General features: G+C 34.5%; 4 protein-coding genes across 14 annotated transcripts in view; 3 read left to right on the forward strand and 1 right to left on the reverse strand.

Moving 5' to 3' along the window:
* The first annotated feature begins 1,044 nt into the window (after window positions 1–1,044).
* Window positions 1,045–2,439, forward strand: LOC138178295 (NKAP family protein CG6066). Its single transcript, XM_069109991.1, has 4 exons — window positions 1,045–1,289; window positions 1,394–1,478; window positions 1,650–2,029; window positions 2,125–2,439. The coding sequence occupies exons 1-4, from the start codon at window positions 1,195–1,197 to the stop codon at window positions 2,300–2,302; spliced, it is 738 nt and encodes a 245-aa protein (XP_068966092.1). The 5' UTR covers window positions 1,045–1,194; the 3' UTR covers window positions 2,303–2,439.
* Window positions 2,440–2,457: 18 nt separating this feature from the next.
* On the reverse strand, window positions 2,458–3,753 carry LOC138178296 (thiosulfate sulfurtransferase/rhodanese-like domain-containing protein 3). Of its 6 annotated transcripts, none has more exons than XM_069109992.1 (4): window positions 3,526–3,753; window positions 2,991–3,194; window positions 2,758–2,920; window positions 2,458–2,682 (listed from the first exon to the last, which is right to left on the reverse strand). In XM_069109992.1, exons 1-4 carry the CDS (start codon window positions 3,581–3,583, stop codon window positions 2,628–2,630), a joined length of 480 nt encoding a protein of 159 aa, XP_068966093.1. In that variant the 5' UTR covers window positions 3,584–3,753; the 3' UTR covers window positions 2,458–2,627. The 6 variants fall into 6 exon arrangements, with proteins under 6 accessions (XP_068966093.1, XP_068966098.1, XP_068966095.1 ...); XM_069109997.1 differs by having other exon boundaries at window positions 2,991–3,177; window positions 3,586–3,743; XM_069109994.1 differs by having other exon boundaries at window positions 3,586–3,741.
* A 393-nt stretch (window positions 3,754–4,146) lies between these two features.
* Window positions 4,147–13,517, forward strand: LOC138178292 (angiomotin-like protein 1). Of its 4 annotated transcripts, none has more exons than XM_069109985.1 (14): window positions 4,147–4,323; window positions 5,203–5,317; window positions 5,443–5,624; window positions 5,923–6,185; window positions 6,269–6,464; window positions 6,599–6,888; window positions 6,970–7,370; window positions 7,446–7,591; window positions 7,658–7,992; window positions 8,065–8,199; window positions 8,289–8,470; window positions 8,551–8,705; window positions 9,755–10,531; window positions 10,900–13,517. In XM_069109985.1, the coding sequence occupies exons 2-14, from the start codon at window positions 5,239–5,241 to the stop codon at window positions 10,936–10,938; spliced, it is 3,180 nt and encodes a 1,059-aa protein (XP_068966086.1). In that variant the 5' UTR covers window positions 4,147–4,323; window positions 5,203–5,238; the 3' UTR covers window positions 10,939–13,517. The 4 variants fall into 4 exon arrangements, with proteins under 4 accessions (XP_068966086.1, XP_068966085.1, XP_068966083.1 ...); XM_069109984.1 differs by having other exon boundaries at window positions 4,148–4,323; window positions 9,755–10,677; XM_069109982.1 differs by having other exon boundaries at window positions 4,148–4,323; window positions 9,755–13,517.
* Window positions 13,518–16,498: 2,981 nt separating this feature from the next.
* The window catches only part of sns (sticks and stones), a 503,193-nt gene continuing 499,927 nt past the window's right edge, over window positions 16,499–19,764 (forward strand). For all 3 annotated transcript variants that reach the window (XM_069109978.1, XM_069109977.1, XM_069109981.1), the window contains exon 1: window positions 16,499–17,954. In XM_069109978.1, the coding sequence (XP_068966079.1) occupies window positions 17,873–17,954 (82 nt within the window). In that variant the 5' untranslated portion in view covers window positions 16,499–17,872. The remainder of the gene's footprint in view (window positions 17,955–19,764) is intronic.

Below are 19,764 nucleotides of genomic sequence, written 5' to 3' on the forward strand. Positions count from 1 at the left end.
CAAATGGCCTAAGAAATATCGGGTGAACGATAAACAATAAACAATAAAACGTTGAAGTGCCGTTAAGCCAAAAGGGTCCGGGAGTTTTTACCGGATCGTTACCGGGTGTTCGTTACCTGAAGAGTCGAGTGGAGGAGTTGTGAGTTCAGAGTCGAGTGATGAAAAGTCGAGTTGAGATAGTCGTGAGTGAAGAGTCGAGTTGTGAGGAGTTGTAAACTATTAGTTGTGAGTTGTGAATTAACTATTCAGTTGTCTTAGTTATAGCACATTACTATATTTAGTTCACGTTAAAGAACCATCATTCCCTGTTTAATTCATTCTAAATAGATCTATCTGGTCGGGATTTTGAGTGACCGTCCGTATATGGCTCAGACAATAATTATCCCTTTTTTGAAATTTGAAATTACGAATTATATCTATCCTCCCCGAACTGCAAATCCGAGGGTTCAAAGGTCGGGAAAAATCTCCGGTCAAGTAGGGACGATAGACGGACGAGACCCAACGACTGGTGGGGATGATGGACGGACGAGACCCAACGGCTGGTGGAGACGATGGACGGACGAGACCCAACGACTGGTGGGGAGCACCAGCGACATACTAGGGCGATCATCAACAGACCGTCGTACTGTGCGTGTGTGATATTTCAGTCTCAACAAGATCTTACAACCGTCGTGTTCAGACTTATTTGTATACAACAAGTGCAAATAAAATGCCAAATTACGCTAACGCTCGATCTATTAAACCTCCTCCACGTTGAACGTTAATTCATTCAAGGTACGTGATATCAACCGAATATAAAAGTTTTATTGTTGCATTGTTACTTCATCGGATCGAGTAATATTGCTTGCCACTATCTGGTGTAGTCGATAGCAGATTTTCAATATAGTTACATAAAGATTTATATTTTTCAACTCTTCCAAAAATTTGTTTGTCCGATACTAATAGTTTTTCGACATAAATTATTGCGCGATTTTGTTATTCGTAGAACCGTGCAATTTAATAGGTTCTTGTCTATGCTAGCGTGCAACCAAACAGAGCAGATCCCTAATTTTATACGTTCTTGTATTGTTAAGGTGTTTCATGGTTCAGCACTTGGCCGTATGGTGCAGCATTAATCCTGAAACAACCAGAACCATAGCCGTTAGCACTCTCATTCTCTATCTGTCATAGCTTGTAAATAAGAAATAAAAGCAGATGCAAAAAATGGACGCACGGAGACGGGATAGAGAGCAAATTGGGTTATGTGGTGTTGATAGAATTTGGGGAAAATCACCAACACGAATCGAAGAGTAAGAATTTATAATATTTTATTTTGTAATCAAATTATACATCAATTATGTTATACATATATGTTTATTCCTATAAATTGTTAAATGTTTTGTGTTTAATATAGTTCTGACGAAGATGAAGAAACTAACAAGTACAAAGACAGTATTATACCAAAAGATAGAAAAAGGAAACATGAGATGAAGAAGAAGGTATGAAAACATAGTTTAACTTCTCATTAATTTAATAAGTAAATTTATTTTCATAGTTCCATATATCTTTCTTATTATATGTTGTGTATGTAAAAATTAATTTCTTTATAACGTTATTTGTTACAGACTTTTCTTGTAAGTTATAATAAATGTTTTTTATCATTGTTTTAGAAAAGTAAAAAATCAAAGAAAGAAAAGAAAGCTAAGAAAGACAAAAAGAAGAAACGGAAAAAGAAAAGGTCAGATAGTAGCTCCGACAGCGAACCTGAGGAATTAGAATGGGTGGAAAAGAATGGAATTAATGATAAAGCAAAGGTTAAAAAGGGATCAAGTTCAGATGAGAGTGGTGATGAAGTAGTGGGACCAGTTCAAAAGCCACATGTGACATTATCTGCTAAAGATTTTGGCAAGGCTCTTTTACCTGGTGAAGGTGCTGCTATGGCTGCATACGTTGCAGAAGGAAAACGTATACCTAGAAGAGGTGAAATTGGTCTGACTTCAGAAGAGATAGCTGCATATGAATCTGTTGGTTATGTTATGAGTGGTAGCAGGTAAGATATCCTTTGAAAATTTATTTTCATAGTTTGAAAATTACTAAAGTATAGGAAAATAAATTTATTATAACATTGACGTTATTTTTTCTCAGACATCGGCGGATGGAAGCTGTTCGTATCCGTAAGGAAAACCAAATTTATTCTGCTGATGAGAAACGAGCATTGGCTATGTTTAGTAAAGAAGAACGACAGAAGAGAGAAAATCTTATTTTGGGGCAATTCAGAGAGATGGTTAATCAGAAATTAGCCCAAGAACAGAAGAAAAAGTAATGTAATTATTTGATATATAATTTTCATCTTATTTAACATAACAAGAAGTTATGTATGAAAGAAGTGTATATAAGAATTGAATACATTGTAAAATATTATTTATACGCATGTAGATATATACATATATGGAAATAGATGTAAATATATTATCTTAATTGATTATATATCATATGATATTATTTATCAATGAGGATTAGCTTAAGAAATTTTCATTTTAAACAATTAATAACAGTTTATTAATGTAAGTTAAGAAATTATATATAAGTGTTTACTAATATTTATAAGTAAATATATCTACTCATGTAAAAATAATTACAACAATAGCTTATACTTTCTGATTGCTTTCCCAATCTAGCCATCCTCCAACATAATTGTATGCACTAAAATATAAATAAATAGGTTTAATTAATACATCTGTAAAACATGTGTAGATATACTTTTATAATATAATATACTTTTCATATCCAAGCTTTCGAATTTCTTCTTGAACCATGCCACTTCTTTTCCCAGATCTACAACTTAATATGATCTTCGTATTTTTGGAAGGTTTTTCTTTCTTAAATCTTTCTTTAAAATCTTTCTCAGAAAGGCTCAACAATGTATTTGCAACATCTCCCACTATAATAATAAAATTCAACAATAACTGCCTAATACTTTAAAGCATGATTTTGATGATATTAGAACATACTTGGTATATGAATACTTCCAGGTAGCTTTCCAGTTTCATCAATTTCTTCCTTTTCCCTGACATCGATGATTAAAACACTACTATCATTTTGAGCTTTTAGAATCTCATTATAATCAACATTAAGGCAAATGTTATCACCTCCAGACATGGTTTTAACATCTGTATTATGAAGTATTGAGGTTGAAAACTGTAAAGTTGGTTTTACTAAAAAACAATATGTTTGATATATCGTAAATAAAATCGTATATTTACAGTAAAACATCTTATTTTTAATTACAAACTTCTATAAAAATCACGAAAACAAGAAAGTTAAATCACGCGTTATATTCTTTACGGAATTGTCAATAAGTTTACAGGCTCCTTTTTTAATATTTTTTGTAGATTACCATGAAAAAATATCCTATATGAAGCAATTTTCAACAATTTATCATAAATAAATGGTTTTGGTATAACATATGAACTTTGATGTAGTGATTTGAAAGAAATAAATTGTCGTAATTTATTAAAATTCATAATTACTTCCTGATCCACTCACAATCACACAGTATGAATTTTATACAACTTATGTTGCAACATAGTATCAAACAGTACATACATCTAAAGATACTGTAAGTCAAATTGTGTTCTAGAAAAAGATTATTATTTGTATAAATATCATAATATTCTCATCAAATCTTCCAAATGATTCATCGCCGTAATATAATCATATTTTTCAAAAGACTTAAAGATAACAATATCGCTTAATGCAAATTTTTATTGCGTGCTATCATATACCAATGGACGCGACTTAATTAAGTATTTATATCAGAGATTATATATTAAATAACTAAAACGATAAAAATTCTTTTCATTTAATTGAATTTTACATCAAATATATTTTTATGTACACAACAGAGTGTTTAATTTGAAATAAGAATTATTCGAAAATGAAATAAAAGCCTATCGCAAAAATCTGTCGTGTGCATTTAAATTGCTTATATCGTCAGAACGCAATGAACCTGACTTAAATATCTTACTTAAGAATAAAGTATAAAACTTTGTTCGATCTGTAAGGAAAGAAAAATAAATTAGATTTATCATGCAATGGTATAAAAAACAGATACCAAGATGATATTCTGCGTACATTGCTTTTCAGTGATTCATCTGCAGATGAAGAAAAAAGTTGGGAAAGTTTAGAAGAGTCAGGAAGAGCGTATCCCGCTTTCGTATACGTCGCACCCTGATGAGGAATGCGGGAACTAACAATTTTTATTTCTCGTGCATGGAGCAGTAAAGTGTATTAATTTATTGAAATAATTACGACACTCGTCCTGTTTTTGCACTTTCGCATAATGTGAGTAATCGGACGTCCATTCGTTAGGACCATCTGCTTGCATTCCTGTAGTGCGGCATGTGAAAAATCCTCGCTGGATTCTAGTTCGAGTATATTCTTTTGTTTATTTATACAGCCCTTCAAGTTCAGCAACTTGTAAAAATATTAAAAACCGTGTGCAACAGGATCGTTTTCGGTGTTGCAAACACGCATATACCAATGAGTCGCGTTCGTGAGACCTCGAATACTATCCCACTACGATGTTACGCATCAACGAAAAATTCAATATCTCCGGATTATCAACATTCCAGAGTGTTGACACCTCTGTCAGAGCGCTCTGCTTTACCATTACTATAACATCGTTGTCTCTTTCCTATACGTTGACTTCTGATAATTCTGTCTTCGTTCCTCGTTTTCGAGTGCCGCGTAGTGTCAAATAGAAGAATGCATGAATAGGTTTACGTTCCCACTGGTTTTTAACTTTTAGAGATGTGAGAGTGATTAATTTGTGGGCATTGTTCGTATCTATCTCCATTCGCATTTTCGACGTGTTTCGATGTGATGTGCTTCTAAATATTGGTTAAAATACATTATAAAAACACGTTTTATCAAAGAATGTTATAAATAAGGCATGTTATAAATCCACGTTTCCTAAAAGCTTGTAAATATAGATCTTTCATTGTTATTTTTTTTAACATTGTATGTACGAGTGTGCAAAAAGCATGTTGAAAGAAAAATAAATCAATCTTCGCAAAATCTATTTATTTAGTCATGCAATGAATTATTAATCCATGTGATATGCATATTAGAATAACATATTCATGTAGAGATTACATATAAACAAACTGTTCTTTGGTATTTCCTGAATGATTGTAAAAAATTAATTCTATATATTTGCAGATTAAATAGAACAGGTGTAAATGAAACAATAGAAAAATGAGTTCTCTGCAGCAAGGTAGCAGATTCTTACCTTTTTCAAATAATAATATACAAAGGAAGCAACTATCAATGCAAGGTACAAGACAAGTTTTATAATATTTGTGCTTGATATTTTTAATTGTTTCTAAGATTTTTTAAATGAACAAAATTTTAATCTATGAAAAGTTGTATTTTTCAAAATACATGATATATATTTAATAGGTGGTCTTCCACAAAGTTTGAGTGGTAGTGAAACTGATGTATCAACATCAAATGAGAACTTAACTAATGAAGATCGATATGTTATAAGACATACAGCTCGTCAAGAACCTCAAGGCCAAGAAAATCAGCAGCAAAGTCCATCGAGATCTTCCAGTCATAAGGAAAATATACCAAATATACAAGTAAGTATGAAAACATTTGTTAGTAATTATTTACTAAACAATATATGTTTCTAATCATTTTTCTAACAGTGACTCACATTAAAATAATATACATCTATGTTGTTTATTATAATATTTTAGTTTTTGAAGAATATTAGTTACTTTTATATATCACATACTTTCATTCTTTGTCATTATCTTTGAGATACATGTGACCATTTTTTAATGTCTGTTATCTAACTATATTATTCTGATATATCTTAAATTGCTATCACTACCATTAAGTCACATAAGTGTAAATTACTTTATTGCAATCTAGGGTAACCTGCTCAACAGAAACAGTTTGAAGGATAGTTTAAATGGTTCAAACAGAAACAGTTTGAAGGAAAATTTGAATGGTTCTAATAGAAATAGCCTTAAAGACAGCATTAATGGTTCTAATAGAAATAGTTTGAAGGATAATTTAAGTAATCGTACCAGTGTAGGGTCAAATAGAAGTAGCTTAGATGTGTCTACAAGCTCTTACAACACACTTATTATACACAGTGCTAATGATGATAATTCATGGGTACCATCTGGAAGGTAATATATACTTTGAAGAAAAATTCTTATTTTTATAATCTTTGGTAAATATTTATGAATTATATATCAATGTTTAATTTTAGGTTGTCAGGTGTAGTAAGAGAACATGGAGATATGGGTTACTTATATTGTGATGGTGGTGGTAAAGGACATTCGAATAGCCCTACTATGCAGTCCTTATCGAATTTATCTCATGAAGATCATGTTTATGAGCAACCTAATAATGGGGGATGTCAAGAAATTACAGATATACCAGATGATTATCTTAGTCAGTCACAGGTGATTATTTTAGTAGTATTGGAATATATGTTTAACAAATGAATATTGTTAATACTTTTATATTATTATGATACAGTTTATTAAATGAGATTAATTCTTCATGTTCGTTATTTTATTTCATTTAAATTAAGCAGGTATTAAAACATCTTGCAAAAGAAGTTAAAGTACCATCTTATAGCAAGCTAACTAATAATGGAGGAAATATTGATATGAGAATGAGAGATAGTGATAGAGGAAAACAGAATGACAGCGAATCAGAAGATAGACCACCACCTTCGTATATGTCTGTTCTGCTACCACTAAAAAATAAATCTCGACTTCTTGGGCCTATGGAAAAATTGACATTATCAAGATCACAACCTGATTTATCTAGAATAGGCAAACCAGATATGGATAATTACAATTTGCGGGCAACTTCTCCACGGTGATTTAATTAAACCGATTTTCTTCAAGTTATTTCACTTCTAATGATCGCTTTTTGTAAATAATATCTTATTTTTCATAGACCTCAAACGAAAGGAAGAGAGGAGACAGAATCTGCAACGGGTGAAATTTGGCCACCATCAGAGATGATACAAATTGTAATCCAGGAGAACAGTGCCTTAAAATTAGAATTAGAACGATGCTATAACAAAGTTGCTAAATCTCAAAAGTTGGAACAAGAGATCGCGAAGGTACACAGGGCTCATGAGGAATTGGCTGCGTCGAGTGAACGAAGAGAGAAACTGGAACGAGCTGCTAGACTGAGGTTACAAAATGACTGCAGACGACTAACCGAATTAAATCGTGCATTGAGAGATCAAATAGATTTATTATCGGCACGTACCGATAGTCCTCCGATCGTAGAATCTATGAGAAAGGAATTAACGCAACGAGAATTATTAATTGGTCAATTGATTACACAAAGTATGTAAATTTTATTATTCGTTAATGTTTCTGTTGATAAAAATATTATTTTAACCGTATCGATATTTATACTAGATAAAGAATTAGCCGCGGCGAAAGAAAGGCAGGAAATCGAATTAGCAGCACAGCGAGCAACGTTACAAGAACAACGTACACACATAGATATTTTAGATACTGCTCTCACTAACGCACAAGGCAACGTTGTACGCCTTGAAGAAGAGGTAATATTTTTTTATGTTCCAGTAAATTGTTTTTTGTAAGTTGTTTGTTACATTCGTTTCTTACAGTGTCGGAAGAAACAAGTATACGTAGAAAGGGTAGGCCAACTTCAACGAGCTTTGTCTTCTCTTCAAGCGTCCAGTGACAGAAGAGAAGAAACAGAAAGACAGTTGAGAGGTCAATTAGAACGGGAATTAAGAGAAGGCGGTGGTGGCGGTGGCGGTGGTGCTAATGGTAATGAACAATCCTCCAATGGAGAAACGATCGCAGAATTAAAACGACGAATACGCGAAAGAGATGAAAAAATTATGTCACTCGAGGGTGACGTTGCAAAATGGGAGCAACGTTATCTCGAAGAAAGTGCACTAAGGCAAGCGGCAATTGATGCAGCCAGTCTACCAAAGTAAGTTTGCTCGCTTAATACATTTTTTTGTCATATGCACATTAATTACAATTTATTTATCTGACCAATCAGGGACGCCAAGATAGCTGCGTTAGAGAAGACGAGTCAAGACGCTGAGAAATTAATTGCAGAGGCACGTTCTGAGAAAATGAGACACATGGATGAAGTACACGCGGCACAGAAAAAATTGGCTGATTTTGAATCTAGGTAATATTATTTTTATTTCATATAATCTTTTTATATCTTTTGTCATTTAAATAGAATTACAGTAATACAAACCCTTGTCTGTTTCATAGAATGAAGGATCTAGAATCGAAATTAGCTGAAAGGGATGCAATGATTAGAGTCCTTCAAAAACATACGTACGACAAGGATAGTAGTAGCAGTAGTGGTGTTGGTAGTTACCCTGCTGCACATTCGTCTCACTCAAGCACATCAGCGGATCACCATACTGCACTAACAAGCACGCCAGAACTCGGTAAGATTTCTGATGCAGTTCTTTTTTCGAAAACTAGTAATTATAATGTCTTTTTAATTATTCATTTTTATGTTTAACAGTAAGCAGTGTATTGGGTGGTGGTAGTGGTTATGGAAGTACTGGTTCGTACGGTGTTACGGACAGTTACAAGTATAGGAAGCAGGGGAGCTTCGAACAAACGAATAAAAGTCTCGATGATCAATTAAAAGAACTAGACTCCCAGCTACTTAGTAAGGTATGCAAGCTCCCAGTAAACGTATAGTTACTAGACGTAGAAATAATTTCGTGATAGTAAAATTAATTTTCTGTAGGCAGCATAGTTCTGTAACTATGTAAAGAACAGGATAAAAGTAGGATTTTATCATTTAATTTTAATCATTTCAAAATTACATTTTATGAAATTTTATTTTTATTTTTTTCTATGTACTCTTTGCGTTCGACATAATGTTTTGATTTTGTAATGTTAAACTCTTTAGTGTTTACTTTAGCTTTATAGCTACAGGAGACTATGAAAATATTACAGATTATACAATCAAAGGTATTTTAATGTTCTATTTGGGTTAGTCGTATGGACAAGAATAGTTGATGTATCATCAAGAATCTATAATATCTTCTGTTTGATATATAAATAATTGTCAGATGCATTCGATACATTAAGTAAATATATTAAATGCGTCAACTATTCTCTTGTGTTTAGTATTGCATAGTACATTGTAGTTGTGTTATTTGCATAACTATGTGTTGTATTAATTCATTTTTTTTTACGAATTTCTTATATTTTTTTATTTCGCTTTATTAGCCAAATTTATACAGAGTAAGCTTTTTACCTACAACAAACCTTCAAAAGATTCGTATGTTATCAGACTTTTATATAAAAATAAAAATTGATAATTGGAAGGAAAACTAATTTAATATTTTGTAAAAAGCAAACTCCGCATAAATCATAAGACAATATATATATAGGTGATATGTAAAGAATGCATTTGCTGCTCATTTTTTATCTAAAAACTCAGTAAACTGTATTTTCACTAATACAAATTTTTGTGTGCCATTGATTTTTCGTTTTATAATTAACTATATATTAATCGTATATTTTCGATTAGACGATAAAAAAAGAAAAAAGAAAAGACATTTCCTCCATCCTTCTTAATTCAAACTAACCCAACCCAATCCTCATCCCGTGTGATCCTGGAGTGTGCATGCGCTGTTGTAGCGAGCACTAACCCCCACTTTCCAGGTCCCAGGCCTCCTTTCCAACGCGGCTCTGCTTTTCTCTTGTTTCAGCGGGCACTTTGCTGTTTTCCAGGATTCTCTAATCCAGGCACTGCGTCGCGAAAAGGAAAAATACCCAAGCCATTATTGGCGGGTGTAGATAGCACAGGTACCTCGAGCACCGCCTCGAGCAAGAGTCGCCTATTAGACGACTCCGGTGGCGAGGTTTCGCCGGGTATCATGGAATTTGCGAGTGCAGCCTCGAGACTGAAAGGCACTGTATCGAGATTGTCAGACGGTAAGCCCGAAGATATGATGCTGCTGGAGAAGCAGGGCAGAAGCTCTCAGAGGCAGAGAATGCAAGAGGGCGAACCACGTCGCGCGGGTAGTCTTCCTCCTAGCTCGTTACCGCGGCCACCGAAGAATCTGAAGTCGACGAACTCGCGTTACTGCAGACTAAGCGACACGGAGACTCGCAAGAAATCAGATCCAGGTCCAGCTTTGGACACCTCTGTGAGCATGAAGGTGCGCGATACGAGCAACTGCACCATCGAGTATGGCAGATTCGACACGAAGGCTCAGCGTCGAAAGAAATCATCCGGAACGGAACAGTTGGTCGTCAATAATTCGCTGAAAAAGCCATCCTCCACGACGAGTCACGAGTACGAGCGTCTTCAAGGTGAAAATATTCGCAAGAAACAGCCTTCCAGTTCAGAAACGAAGCACAGGGAAATGCAGAGTCGCTCGCTGATACCTCCGCCGTCTCGTCGTATCGGAGAGTACGGTCGCCTCAGCGATGGCACCTTGAGAAAGCAAACTGGTTCACGAGGACAAAGCACCGGAAGCACGGTGAGCAGCAAGAGCGGAGGGCGCGACTCCGGAGGCACCGCTAGCAGCGAGGCGTCCACGTCATCGTTGCCTCCTTCCAAAGCGAGATCCATACCTCGTCCGAGCAATTACCGCATTCAGTTTTAATTTATAATGTTTGGAATCGAGTTAGTCTTCCTTGTTACAAATATTGGCTTTCAAAGAGATGTTCTCTCAGAGGAGTGTATAACTCCTTGTAGCGTATAAAGAGTAACTCGTGGGATATAATTTTCCATACTTTATCTTCCATTTATGAGAATCTTCCTTACCAAACATTGATACAGATGCTTATTCTACTGTTTTAAGTTTTCTATTGCATTTTCAACGAACGACGGAAAATTTCTTTCTAGTGGATGTCAGAGAGGAGCACAGCAGGGTCGAATGGTTAGATGATCGAATGGAAAAGAGCGGTGAACGACGAATAAAATGGGAGGCGGATTAATGAACGAAGGCAAAAATCAAAAGCGTTGACTGGTTTTGAGAGCGTCCCTACTTCGCCCTTCAGGAGTTCAGATCCTATTTAGAAGTCCTAATATACGTATGCGCGAGCGATACGTCTACACAGCCATAATATTAAACGATGCGTTAGTTCCCTTTATTACCATTTAATAACGAAGAAGCGAAGCCGATCGCAACGACATAGCGAAGAATCACAATATATCGTCGCGTAGCGATAATGCATGACCTAGTCATTACCAAAGTAATTTCTGTAATGAAAACGGAATTGATTTCCTCTCGTTTCGTACGCAACTACATCTAGGAACATTGCGGCCTTTTGTTGAATAATAATATTCGTATAATAAACGCGAAAAAGTGCCTTGTTAAAGACTGCGTGAAAAAGAAATACACGATCGGTACAACTAGCAATAAGAGTATACGTTCGGAATAACTTTCGGAATTCTAAAGGACACGGAACCTTTGGATAAAGTCAATCGCGTGACCCCTTAAGTGGACGCGTTATTTTTTGAACGTGTATTTTATAATTTTACCCTTTCGCCAGGAGTATCGCATTTCTGCGCGTGCCTTATGAAAACATATTTCTTTTCCTTCTCTTTTCTTTTTATGTATCTTTAAGATCGTTTCCTGCTGGAAACCATATAAAGATACAAAACGCGAGATATCCAGTCAGTTTCGCTTTTCGATGGAAAAGTGAAACTATGGTAAGGCGAACGAAAATTCGATTTGTCCGGATGCACAGCAAGCAATTCGACTAGTATATATATATAAATAAATATATATATATACATATTATATATTTTATATAATCACATTTTCGTGTGTACGTGTCTCGATTCGATGATTTTGAGTGTTCTTTTACACCAAGAGAAATTACGTAAATCGTTAACGGTGATTCGCTTAATTTAAGGTGACATAGTAAACGTAGCGACGGTGATGAATCATACGTAATACTTAGAAATAATATATTTCACGATGGAGCAGTTTCATAAGCATTTACATTTCGCCCCCAAGTATCGTTCAGCCGGTCGAAAGGTACTTTTCCCCTTGCCCCGCTTCATGGTTTTAAATGCATTTCGATTTTAATATCAACGAAACTCTTGACGATAGTAATCTCGATCGATGATATTCACCTTTTAGGCAGATTATTTTTACGTCGTATTTCTTGTTTTCAGCATATTCCTTTTATAGACGTTATTTAAACAGTGTAAGATCAGGCTACATTTAAATTGAACTGATTGATTACAAATCATAGTCAAAATATTGTGAAGTTCCGGTATAACGTACATGTTTTGTATTTTTATCTCTCGTGTATTAATCATAGAAAAAAAATATTACAAAAGGAGTTATGAAAGTGATAAAGCAGTAATAATTTATGTTACTAGGAAGTTGAACGCGTCACGTTGCGAATTCCAGCCTGATGGAAAGGTTATTATAATTTTCGTGATTAGTATAGGTACTTATAAGACTGAAAAAAGTGAATACCGACGAAACAAATTTTCTTCTTCGCTATTTGCTACAACATGTTTTCTCTCTCATCCCGTTTCACCCTATTTTCTCCCCTTCGCGCGTGTGCACGAATTTACATCTACATACAGCCAGGAATATATGTATACAGACAGACATAGCTGAAGTTGATGCATGTTCACGAATATTCATGTGCATTAAAACGTCTATTGTTCACGATACGAATTCCTTGAAGACTACAGGGATATTCGTGGTAAATATAGCGGAAATTTCATTAGCATTCTCTGTAATCCCTTCGACGAATGGTATGTAGCCTGTTGAAAGAAAAAAAGAGAGCAGAAAGAACGGAAAGGAAAGAAAGAAGGAAAAAATAGAGGGGAACAAAATCTCTGGACGTGTGTAACGTCGTTGTTTCCGCAGAGACGTTGAAAATTTTTAGGACGAATCGTTTATTTTTGTCTCGCGCGAAACAAAGAGAAAAAAAGATGATAAAAAGGAAAAAAGAAGAAAAATACGTAGAATGCCAAAGCAAGTTAGGATGCCGCACACTACGATTTATAATGACAAATATGTTCTAATATAATTTTAGCGTATTTATTTGTTTTCGTTTTTGTGTTAATTATCTATTTTACGTATAGGGTGAATTTTCTATCAATTATTATTTCCCGTGAACGTTTTAGAGGGGAAGGTTTATCGTGTAGCTTCCGTTTTGAAGCACGCGGTCCTACGTGAATGGTAGGAGAATTTAGAACCGAGTGACGACTGATAAAAGACTCACCCTGTATACGTAGGGTGTTCATTAAGATACGATATGTTTAGAAAATGAGGGATCTCTGACCTAATTCGCACGTTTGTAATAAGAGTTATACGATTCAGTACTTTTCGAATTCGAGATTTTAACAGCGATATATATAAAATATTTAAAAACGAAGGTTTTCAACAAGTTTGAAATTTTCTTTGGCTGTAAAGATCTCTATCGAAACGGAAGATAAACGCGTAGGACATAGCAATTTGTAGCAATTTGAAATAAAAATTGACTTACGACGAGCATTGTTTTTATTTCATATTATTTTCACAAACATTTTCTTTATTTATATACATTCGTATATATACGTACAAAAATTATTATCTTCTACAATATGGATATATTGATCTTCTCCTAAAATATTTTACAAACAAAATTTGTAATCTCAGAAAATGAATATCTTTTTGTATCACTCTTATCGCAACCACGATATTGTAAATGGTATTTATTATCTAAATATTTATTCCTATTAAAATTTCATCGTAAAAAAAATCTTTTTAATCGAGTGTTCTCATTTTTTGAATATTTCGGATCTTGTGAAACATCCTGTATTTGTAAACGTAATATATATTCTATATAATACGCTTATCGTATTGTTCTATCACCCTCCTTTCCAAATAACGATGTACCAGTCACAGGAGATAATTATCACGCGTGGATTTTGTATTGTTCAAGTTATAACACACGTTGATTGTGATGTAGAACCTAGAGGATATGCGAACTGCCACTGGCGTACGTTTTTTTTTTGTTCTCGAAATGAAGATTTGCTCTTTTATACACGAATATTCAAAGATCTGTGTTGAAATACGTGAAATGTAAATTTTACAAAAAAAATCGACGATTTGGATTATCGATGATTTCTCGTAGGTTGTAACTTTTTATTGATCTTTGCCATAAAAAGATTGCTCTATGAATATTGTAAATAAAGATAACAATAAAGGGAAACATTTTGAATTTTGTCGCTAATATATTCTCATTGATTTATTTATTTAAAATATAAACTTTTAAAGACGAGTGGAGATACCTTTGTTTGTTTCAACTTGTCTTTCCTTTATAACAAAATATGGGATTCAATTATTGTCAGGCTAAGCTAAATTACTTTAGTTAAAGCAACGAATAAAATCGATTTATAAATAAAAATAGAAGTTTTGAGAGTCGCAGTAAAGTCTCCAAAATAAATAAAAAAAAAACTTTTTGTTTTTAACTAATAACCAAATACTAAACTTAAAGACAACTGAATTAATTTAAAATTTTTAGATAAAAGTTATGAATTATTTAAAGCTATAATTTCTATTTATAACTCTAAAAACATGGAATACAAATTGGAATGATTGATAATAAAATGTATCCAGTGATAAAATGATGAAGACTCTTAGAATCATAGATCACTTACAATATTACAGTAGTATTTTGTAATATAATATTAGAATCTCTGGGGACGGCTTGTTACATTTTCATTTCTAGAAACAATGCACTTTGTGTGCATCTGATAATTATTACCTTGCAGCAGGTGGCTTGAAAACTCTCATCTTGTTCTTTTTGAAAAGTTACAAGCAGCGAATGATTTGTAGTTAAGATAGATAAATGCTTGTCGAGAAAGAGATAAAAAGGGAGAAACAAACTTTTATCTTCCTGGCTGAAATATTTATTTTTCGATTGAATATATTGCATATAAAGGATTATGTATTTGCGTATTTAAGATAATTAATATTTTCCGAATTATTCACATCATTGATATCAAGCAATTAATAGAAGATGTTACTTTATTAAATTTCTGTTTCAAATATTTGATGCTTATTTGCATTGCATCCATTTATTAATAAATTGCATTGCTTAAAATAATATGGAAATATTGTTATTACACGAATATATTCGTTGTTTTCCGAAATATAGAACGTTTATATAAAATGTAATGCAATTATATTCCGTTTCCTTTTTTCTTCAGGTCCTTAAGTAAAATAAGTTTTTGGTATTTTAAAATGCCATCACTGTATCTGCAAAATGGAAAACACTTTCATTGCAAGATCGAATATCTTGTTGAATAAAGGATTTATTTTATACTGTGGCTTCTGGGTTACAGTTTAATTTACGTTCCTTAAAAGATACAAGTTGTTGGAATTTCAATTACGTTTTTGTAATTTAGTTCTCTACAATTCCTATATTACGTTGTTGAATGTAAATTGAAGAAAGAAAAGTAGCTGGTTATAATCTGGTTAAAAAATGAATAATTTTTCTGTGAAAGTTTAGGATATACATAGATTGAAACCAGAAGTTTGTTTATTAAATTCTGCACTGCTTGTGTGCACGTATGCACACCAGATGTTGAATTAGACTTTATACCGGGTGACACAACTGGACAGTGTTCATATGGAAAGCTACATTGTACTACAGAATTTGTTAAACAGTCCTGCGTGTAATATACTTGAAACTGTATTTCAAAAAGATCAATAATTAATTTTATTTAAATAAAAAATCATACTTGTAAGACGATCGTTATCATAAAGAATTTGTACCTTTATATAAATAATCATTAGATGTAAACAACTAATTGTACAAAGGCAAAAGAGCGTAATATATTAGTTATAAAATACTTGATAGTAAAGAATATTCAAATTTATATGTATTAATACTTCAGAAACATGTAATATTTTCAAAGGAAAAAGAAGAAAGGAAGTCTATATAGTTTTTACGTTAACTGAAATCTATATCAAAATTTTCTAAAATTACTTCTCTTGCTATTGTAATTTTTTTACAGTGAACTTTAAATTCATCTTCACTACATTTTCTATCTAATCATTTCTGCTCCTCTGTTTTTTCTATTATCGATAAACTCGTAGTCATTCTCTGCGTTAAATTTATATTTTCCATTCTTCGTGTAACTCGTCGAGTTATTTATATGGCGCGCATATACGTTTCACTTAAAAAGCGATACTTTTCTCTGTGTACAGATAGACAGTTCGAAAAGATTGCAGGAGCAGCGAAGGCGAACGGAGGATCCAAACAATCGGTTCACCCTCTGCCCGTAGGATCCACGGTATCTTGACGACGTTTTCCGTCGATTTTCCGCATCTGCGTTGTTCTTCTCATCCTCATCGTGTCAAGTGCTTTGCGTGCGCACTGCGCTCACAGGCAGTAGGGGTTGGGAGGTGCAGTTGGATGCTGATCGTCGGTTCGTTCGTGGCTGCTCGGCTTCGCTCGGCAATCTCCGTGGATCTCTGCGGGGGCAGAGGCCTCCTTCCCTTTCGAGCAATTCCACAGTGTTCACACTCCCGCGTAGGTGTGCGGTGGTACATGCCGAGTTTTATTTCATCGTCGCGCGATCCAGTGATGAGTACGTGTTCGTAGCGGCCGCCCTTAGATTACAAGTGATAACGCGAATTGCCACGTTGTTTCTCGACGTGTAATAAGTGACGCGTACGGGAAACGAAATAATAGAAGATCGTTGAAAGATTGACAACGACGGAGCACGAGATTAGGAAGGAAAAACAACGAGCATGAATGGAAACCGGCAAAAATAAGGGTGCGATCGGTGTCATCGATGTTCGTGTTCAGAAACGAACGACAGAGGCCGAGAAATAAAGCTGATTCTCGCGTGGATACTCCATCGAGTGATACTGGTTTCGGAGCTGTCGACGGTCGACGAATTTGAACGTAGTGATTCCGCGTCCTTTGACAATTCACCTGTTACAAGTGGACTCGCGGTGCAGTTTAACTCTCCCCTGCCTCCCCCACCACCCTGATTGATCGATCTCTCGAACGCGTCGATCGCGAGCTTCCATACTATTCGTATGACGTCCTGCTGTCGGATATGATTACGTCTCGAGCGTGTCGAGAGGAAAAAGTGCACCGAGAAAGCAGCGACAAAGGCGTTTGTAATTTATAAGCCGGTAGAGTGCGCGTACCCGTCGGTTGCTACAGAAACATTGTTTCTTGACATCGCACGGTACACGATTCTTTCGAGAGATCGTTCTGGATGTGATCCTTTCCTTTTGATTATCTCTCAGCCAATCAGACACGCTTCATCACGATTATCAAACTTTTCGATCGCGATAGTGCTACCGATTCTCGAACATAGTGACGCGTTACGTCTCAACGTTCATTTAGAATTGAATTCGAATTGAAAGAAAGTGAAGAATCGAGAAAAGTGTTATGTGAAAAAGACGAAAGATTAAATATAAGGAGAAATACTAACAGATGACGATTTGTCGCGATATTTGTGTTCTGTATACGTGATAGCACTTCGGTTTGGTGGTAAACAACTGGTCAGGTGATATCTGTGCGAAACAAGGATATCGTCGAAGAAGTTACGTGCTCATTGGAAATACGTACTTCTTAAATGCAAGGTTAAATGCGGGTATCGAGCGTGCAATCGATTTATGTTGATATTCGTTGTTTCACAGCGAACATTTTTGAATGTCGATTTCACGATAAATAAGGAAGGTGTACTGTGCGTGTAAACTGTGAAGTGACTTATTTTCTAGAACGAAATAAATATACGCGTTCGGTGTGCGAGTGGATGGACCATTCTGTGTTTACATACGTTCTATCGTGTTCGGTGTGTTCATCTATGTTCCTGTAGCGGATTCGTTCTAACCATGAAGGAGTACGGAATGAAACTGTCACCGATGAGGCTGATCCTGATTTTCACCATTTTTTCCACTGCGACCATCGTGAAAGGTAAGTGTCCAATTGTAGACAGTTCTCAAACGATTTTCGATAAATCGTGAAATCGTTGTCGGTGTACGTATGGTGAAATTCGCGGATAGGAAAAAAGCTAAAAGTTCGCATTGCTATATATTTCGAAATTTGAAAAGGTGTAGGATAGTATATTAAAAAAATCTGCAATATTTTAACAGATTAACTGAAAATTACATTTTTTTATTCTTCTTTTACTACTTTTAATACATTCAATGTGAGTCTTTCGAAATTGAAAATGGCGTTATATTAAGTGTTGTATCTATATAGGAGAAATTAGCGATATTTTAATAAAATAAGCTACCTCCTTTAATACTTCTTCTTTTGCCATTTTTAATACTTTTGGCGCGGATCGTGTACAATTAAAAATGGCGGTATATTAAGCGTCGTATCTGGGGAATAATTAGCAGTGTCTAAAAAAGTAACTGAAACCTGCACTTCTTCCTCCTTTTCTTCTATTTTTAGGTATTAATTATGATAAAAATATAAAATATTCCGTTTTCCAATTGCAAATAAGATACAGACACAAAGTAAAATGATCCGAAATTTTGTAGAACGAACATAAGTGTTCATAGTCCATAGTAATCGAATTCTTTACAATCATATATCTGCGTTCATACGCCAAAAAAATGAATTTCACGATTCTTTCAATTTTCGATTCTTCAGTGAGAATCCTTTAATACGTTAACTGCTAAGCGAATTATCATTGAATTGAACGTTGAATCTACTTCGCGACAAACATTTCAACAATTTGAACACGTGCCTTGACACATGTATCATCTTCGCTACATATTCGTGTTAAATAATATTCTTACCTTTAGTATCCGATTATCAGCGTAAATATCTACTATTACAAAGCAAATATTAATTTCTTTACAATAGGTTATATCCTTTCTCCCTTGAATTCTCCCTTATGTTCTCTTATATTACGAATATAAACTATGAGTATACACTTTACCAGGATCCTATTGCACAATAATTCACCAGTGAATAATATCAGTTAGTTAGAGGTTACAAGGTATAAACTTCATTTTTTCCAATTCTACAATTTTACACCGAATAAAATAATCAGCTGACTTATAACTTGTAAAAACTACATGCATAACTTGGTCTGTTTTATTACCAACCTTATGAGTGTTATGCAAGAGAATTTATTAACTTCGATAACTTGCGATTTGCGACGTGTAAAGTTCCACTAGGGATATTAATTCGTGCAAAAGAATCTAGGAAATACGTAGTTACATTTTAAACGTTCATTAAAAGTTGGCAATTTTTCAAATCAATTTGAAAAGGAACGTGTTCAACGCTATTCTAGGAATACTGAGAGCGTACCATAAAAGTCGACGCGTTGTCGAAGGTTGTCGAAACGCTATCTTCCAAAGGATATAAATAAGGACTACAAAAAAGAACAAAAACCAGACAACTAGCAACCACTTCAGAATCAATGGAAACTATTTTGTAGCACGCGACGCTGGTATCACGACCCGGGATAAACCTTCGTGGAAGTCTTTTGTTATACTTGCCTCGAAATTACGCTAAATTCTGTCAGAAAAAAAAGGGTCGAACGAGAAAGAAAGGAAGAAATAAAGGGAAGAGAAGAGAAGAAACGTCCACGCGCTCGTTAAGTTATTAAGCTCCCACTTTGGCTTAATTATTTCGATGAGAACCTTTTTGAGGAGCAATTAGGTGTTGAACCTGATTTCCAACTAGCATGCATAGACGAAGTCCAGGGCAAACGGTTCTCGCGCACGGAAACTCAACCGATTGAAGCACGGGTGCGATAAAGAAAATA

The sequence above is a fragment of the Bombus flavifrons genome, chromosome 3 (assembly GCF_040668555.2).
Source record: "Bombus flavifrons isolate JBK064 chromosome 3, iyBomFlav1_principal, whole genome shotgun sequence".
Taxonomy (NCBI): Eukaryota; Metazoa; Arthropoda; class Insecta; order Hymenoptera; family Apidae; genus Bombus; species Bombus flavifrons.